General features: G+C 47.2%; 1 protein-coding gene across 1 annotated transcript; it reads right to left on the bottom strand.

Moving 5' to 3' along the window:
• Positions 1-3,432: 3,432 nt before the first annotated feature.
• On the bottom strand, positions 3,433-5,670 carry LOC123050312 (subtilisin-like protease 4). Its single transcript, XM_044473125.1, has one exon. It carries the CDS (start codon positions 5,668-5,670, stop codon positions 3,433-3,435), a length of 2,238 nt encoding a protein of 745 aa, XP_044329060.1.
• Between the last annotated feature and the right edge of the window lie 907 nt (positions 5,671-6,577).

The following is a 6,577-nucleotide window of genomic DNA, read 5'->3' on the forward strand; positions in this document are numbered from 1 at the left end:
AACATACGTCTCACCTGCGCACCCATCTCATCACTTCACAAATGGACAAAAGGAAACACAGCTCAACCAGAAAGAAAAATCCGATGTGGACACTAAAATCAGATTAGAAAATGAAAATGCCCATAAAAGCAGCGAACACAGCGAAAGTACCTTTCTGCTTCCGAATGAGCTCGGTGAACAGTAAAATAAAAAATCCAATTTTTTTTAGAGAAACATTGAAAAAAGTTCTAAGTACTTGCAAACATTCGTCATGGAATCACATTTCTGCAAGGCGTGGCAAACAAATTCAGTGCTCCAAAATGCTTTTGAAAGTAGCATTTTCAGAGTACCGATTTTGTTTTTTTTTTTGCCACGCCATCTAGGAATGTGATTTCAAGACAAAATTTTGCAAGTACTTAAAACTTTTGGCAATGTTTCACCCAAACAAAATGGAATTTTTTGAATTTTTTAGATTTTGTTTCGATTTTACTGTTCACCCGAGCTCAACGAGCTCATTTGAGCTCGGGTGCAGAAACTCTGCGTCCCGAACACATGCCCGTACCAAGAACACAAGAAAAAAGCACGAAAAAGGCCATCCCCACCTCGGCTGCACAACTCGCGTGCATTGTTTTTAGCCATCCTGAGCGAATCTCCAGACACTTTGATCCAATGGTTGAAAAACTGAATGGGACCAAAATAATTCCAAGCTTAATGAGTTTTAGCAAAACCGTTTAAACATTAACGGCTACTCCCCCCGATTCAAAACACGAGAGCGGATTCGTCTGTTAGTTTGGGTCTCAATAGTTCATTTGAGAATCCAATCAAATCAACCACTACTCAACACCTGCAAACCAACTAATTTGAAAGAATACCGAGCTTAAGGAACATGGCCAGTAAGCTAACCATATTTTGCTAGATTGTGCACATTAGATATGCGCCCAATATGAATGTAGAAGGAAACAATTTCAGGTGTTTGATTCAGGAGTGCGTTCTACATGAAAAAGGGGACGGAAATCCAAACTCATATAGTGGTAGGGATGAGGAATCTTTGGCTTGAAAGTATTTTTGGGGACATAGATCAATTTAAACATTAACGGCTACTTCCTCCTATTCAAAATAAGTTTCGTGGTAAATCATGGCATTTATATTGGGTCAGAGGGAGTACAACTAAATTCCAGCTCCTACGTGTCGACAATAGGATTACCCCCGGATTGTTATATAAATTGCCTGATTTTTTAAATTTAGGCTAGTTGATTCATGAGAGAAGGAAGCAAGCGACGAGACGCAGGATTGAGGCCGCCAATAGTGGCGCCGGGGCAAACGCTCATATTTTTTTTGAGTTTTGGTTTAACAGTCGTGAACATTCAAATTTAAATTATATCCCTTAAGTGCCTAAAAATGTACTTAATGACTTGAATATAGCAAACGAATCCTGAAAAGGCCAAAACAATTCATGGAACATGTGATGATGTATGTTGAGTGTAAAAAATCTCAAGCTCAAATGATGAAGCAATCCGCACTTCACCTTCAAATCCGACTTGTTCCTTCTCAAACCATTATTCTTCTCGGAGATTGTTCAATTTTCAAGCAGTGTACTTCATACATATTCATAAATCTTCTTAATTTCTTACCACAACCTATAGGGATCATATAACAACACCATGCCAACTTTCATGTTTTTCAGACATCGTTTGCATTTTTCGGAGTTAAAAAACAAGTCACCTCCATGTTCAAATTCCTTTTCTTTTCTTGGACAAAGTCTAAAGATAGACTCAATAACACAAATAGGATTTTTTTTTAAACCTAATTATGTCAACTTTTCAATATACTTGTAATTCAAATTTGAATTATATCTACTAAATGCCTAAAATGCACTTGATGACTTAAATATAGTGAACGAATCGCCAAATGTGCCAAATTTTGACATTAAACATATGATGGTGTATATTGAGTGGAAAAAGTTTCAGGGCCAAAAGATGAAACAATTGACCCTTCACTTTTAAACCCAACTCGTTCCTTCTCAATTCACTTTTAAACCCAACTCGTTCCTTCTCAAAATCACGATTCTTCGTGGGAGACGGTTCGTTTTCAAAACATATCTCACAAACTTCTCAAAACCTTCTAACTTTTTTAAGAACCTATAGGGTTCATATAGTGGCACCATGACAAGTTTCATGTTTTTGTTACTTCGTTTGCGTTTTTGGAATAAAATACAATAAGCTCCATGGTCGAGGTCGAGTTTGGCACCCTCATGCTTGGAATTTTCTTTTCTTATATAAGGCCTAAACATAATCTCAAGAACACAAATAGGATTTTTAATCCATTTTTGCCAACTTTTCCATGCACTTGCACTTCAAATTTAAATTATATCCTTAAAAGTCTACAAATGCACTTAACTGCTTTTATCCAAAACACCCTTATTTTTTCCACATGGAACATATATTACGTACATTGTGTTACTAATGATTTTTTTGGCATTCTTTGGGAACGTTTTGCTATTTGTTTAAGACATGAATTGCATTTCTAGCCATTTATCAAATAATATTCTATTTTGAACAACATGTACATAAAATGATCTATAAATTCAAGGAAAATCGATATTTTAAGTACTTATATATATTAGTAGCTTCCTTCGTAAAATAAAGTTAAAAATGTGCTCACGTGCACTTTATTGCTTTTAAATTATTTGCCGAGTGTCTTATAAAAATAACACTCGGTAAATACCCTGCTTTGGTGTTAAGCACAGAGAATTCATCGATCTTGATTTTAATTTTTCTTCTTGGCTGATATTTCTTTGTTTTGCTGTCTTTTCAGTTTTGTCATGTTGTTGTTTATATGGCTTATACTACGACCTTTATGATATAAATAATATTCTATTTTGAACAACATGTACATAAAATGATCTATAAATTCAAGGAAAATCGATATTTTAAGTACTTATATATATTAGTAGCTTCCTTCGTAAAATAAAGTTAAAAATGTGCTCACATGCACTTTATTGCTTTTAAATTATTTGCCGAGTGTCTTATAAAAATAACACTCGGTAAATACCCTGCTTTGGTGTTAAGCACAGAGAATTCATCGATCTTGATTTTAATTTTTCTTCTTGGCTGATATTTCTTTGTTTTGCTGTCTTTTCAGTTTTGTCAGGTTGCTGTTTATATGGCTTATACTACGACCTTTATGATATAAATGATACTCGTATTACCATGTAAAAAAAGTGCCTATTTCAAGTCTTGACCTGAAAGAATTTTTGGGGACATAGATCAATTTAAACATTAACGGCTACTTCCTCCGATTCAAAGTAAGTGTCGTGGTTTTGGTTCGTATTTGAACCAAAATCACGGCATTTATTTTGGATCGGAGGAAGTACATTTTAATTCCAGCTCCCATGAGTCGACGCCAAGCAACGACTGACATTGCAGAAGACGATGTTATCCAGTAGACTGGGCTCTATTCTGCGGCAAAGGTGACCGAGATGGGGATCCTCACGGTGTGCTTCTCTGACACCCACCGTAGGGCGCCCTGCACCGCCGTGGCGCTGCTGTTCGTCGCCCACACGAATATTTGTAACTTCTGCACTTGGTCCGCCTCGGTGAACAATAGGGAGCTCGGGAAAACGCCGACGCTCACAGGGCTGTCTGCCGGCATGTCGACCTGATGGTGGTACGTGGCCGGCACCTCTCCGACGTTCTTCACAGTGCGGTCTACCTCAATAACAAACGTCGGGCTCCATGTCTGTGGGAACCTCAGCGAGATCGATGGGTAGTTTAGCTGGTACTCTCGGATCACCTTGACGGCCGAGCAGTCCACCGCCCGGCGCGCGATCACCGAGACTTGCTGGTTCGTATACATGCCGCACAAGTAGCCGATGTAGTCTTCGGCGGCAGCATCGAAGACCAGGCCGGGGTCCACGGCCTTCTCCGGATTGACATGGCCGGCCCCGACAGCGAAGAGGTCGGCGGCCTTGTGCTGCTCGTCGAGTATCGGCGTGCCGGAGCGGTCGTTGACGTCGGCGGTGGTCATGATGGCGGACTTGATCGCGGCCGGCGACCAGTCGGGGTGCTTGCTCTTGATCAGCGCGGCGACACCAGCAAGGTGCGGCGTCGACATGGACGTGCCGGAGAGAATGTTGAAGGTCGGCCTGAGGTCAATCGACGGCGGGCCGACATGGAACGGCCACGCCGCGATCACGTTCACGCCGGGGCCCGTGATGTCAGGCTTGAGAATGCCGGGGCTGTGGACGCTGGGGCCACGGGAGGAGAAGTAGGTGATGACCGGGGCCGGCGACGTGCCGAGGACCGTGCCTATGAAGGAGATATTGGCCATCGCGTTCGGCGTGGACTTGATGTAGTTCTTGATCTCCACTCCAGCAGCATAGCTGACTCGCGAGGCCGGCAGGACGTGCGCGACCGGGGACGTGATGTAGCCCTGGGAAAACTCGTTGGCCAGAATCATGCCTGCGCCTCCGGCTCTCAGCACCTCGGCTCCCTTCTCCACCGGCAGGACGTTGCCGCTGTCGCACAGCACTATCTTGTTCTTGACGTCAAAGCCGTCCAGCGAGCCGTTGCCGCAGAACTGGGCGGAGGGCGTTGAGTTCCCACCGGGGTAGAACAACGGGGCAGCCACCGAGTTACCGGGCTGGTAGAGCGACTCGCCGTCGAAGGAGAGGTTTTCTCCAAGGATAACCTTGGCGATGATCAAACGGTCCATGGTGCTCGCCGCGACGGTGAGCATCCATGGCGCCTCATTTAATATCGTGGAGTTTCTCGGGCCGACGTTGCCAGCCGCCATGCTGACGAAGATCCCCTTCTCTGCTGCGGCGAACGTGCCGACGGCGACGCTATCATTGTAGAAAGGCCGCTGCGGAAAGCCGAGAGACATGGATATAACGTCGCAGCCGTCGGACACGGCGGCGTCAATGCCGGCGAGCACATCTACACCGGCGCAGGCGCCGCTCGCGTCGCAAACCTTGTACATGGCGACGTGCGCGCGGGGCGCAATGCCGGACGCAGTGCCGTTGCCCTGCGCGAGCACCTGAGCACCCGGCACGGCCGATCCTGCGGCGGTGCTGGACGTGTGCGTGCCGTGCCCATGCCCGTCGATCGGCGACACGGGGGCGGCAGCACTGCCGTTGATGCTGCTGATGAAGGTCCGAGCACCGATCAGCTTGTGCCCGTTGCACGCAGAGCCGTTGAAGTCGCACCTCCCCTTCCACTTGGCCGGCGGCGGCATCATGCCGAAGCCGCTGAAGGAGGGGTGATCGGGGAAGATACCGGTGTCGAGCACTCCAATGATGACGCCATCGCCGGAGCCAACGGACAAGTTCCTTGCGCCCAGCGCCGTGTCCAGTCCCAGGAACTGCGGCGTGTGCGTCGTCTGCACGTGGTAGATCACGTCCTGCACCGCGGCGATGAACCCGGGCATGGCGGAGACGGCTTCGAGCTCCCGCCGCGTCAGCCGCGCCGCGAAGCCGCTTGCTACGTGGTGGTAGGAGTGGAGCAGCCGGCCATGCTCGGGTAGGAAGGACTGATGCCACGCCTTCCGGTAGTCGTCCGTCGTGCCGAACAGGCGGTTCTCCTGGGGCTTCACGTGGATGACGTACGTGCCGAGCTCGTCCCCGGCGGTGATAATAGCGAGGAGGAGGAAGGTAAGAATGGAGAAAAGTAAGGAGAGCTTGAAGATTCCCATGGCTAATTACTTGCTCTGGTACGTCCACTACGTGTGCGGACATGGTATATATCGCTGGTTCCCATTCTTGTTCTAGCTGGAGGTATTGTTGCGGTCGAGAGTTTGAGACAAGAGACCGACAAAGGAGCTTCGGAGCTGCGACAAAACATATCTGCGAGGACGGCAGATAAATGGTGACGGATGATTCATGATTGGTTCTATTGCTTGGGAATTGACGTTCCGCGGCATGCAAAGACAAACTGGCTAGGAGTATCATGCAGGTCGCTTTTAGTGGACACTAAAACTACTCTCTGCATTCCACAATGTAGTGTGCCCATACTTATCGAGATCTAAGTTCGATCATAAATTTAACCAACGAGACCGACTGCGTCTAGAGCAAAAGTTATACCACTGAATTCAACACGAATTCAGTGGCATAACTTTTGCTCTAGACGCAGTCGGTCTCGTTGGTTAAATTTATGGTCAAACTTAAAACTTGAGAAGCGCATGTGTACTACATTGTGAAATGGAGGGAGCATCATTTGATTCATTTGTTTTTGACGAGGACCCCACATCGACACGGGCGGCGTCCACCGCTCCCGTCTCCAACTCCTTCCCACGCCTCTCTTCTCCCTCCGGCTGTCGATGGCGGCTGGTGGCATCTGGTGGCGGGGTTGGGTACAGGCTCGACGGTGGGTCCCGTCATGCTGCAGGGGGTGGCGGGGTTGAGGCAGCGCTCATGGACCGTTGGTGGTTGTGGCCGCGGTTGGCAACGGCGGACGGCCGTGGTTTGCCTCCAGTTGGATCTGGAACGGTTAGATCTGGCCGGGACGAGGCGACTGCGCCCCGATGGTTGCTCCTCGTCAGATTTGCTGCGTAGCTTACGGCTCGACTGTCGACATGGCGCTGAGGTGGATCTGTCTCGGCG

This window comes from Triticum aestivum, chromosome 2D (genome assembly GCF_018294505.1).
Source record: "Triticum aestivum cultivar Chinese Spring chromosome 2D, IWGSC CS RefSeq v2.1, whole genome shotgun sequence".
Lineage (NCBI taxonomy): Eukaryota > Viridiplantae > Streptophyta > Magnoliopsida > Poales > Poaceae > Triticum > Triticum aestivum.

Excerpts from the sequence above, each read along its gene's own strand:
- LOC123050312 (XM_044473125.1), bottom strand. The coding sequence starts at position 5,670 with ATGGGAATCTTCAAGCTCTCCTTACTTTTCTCCATTCTTACCTTCCTC.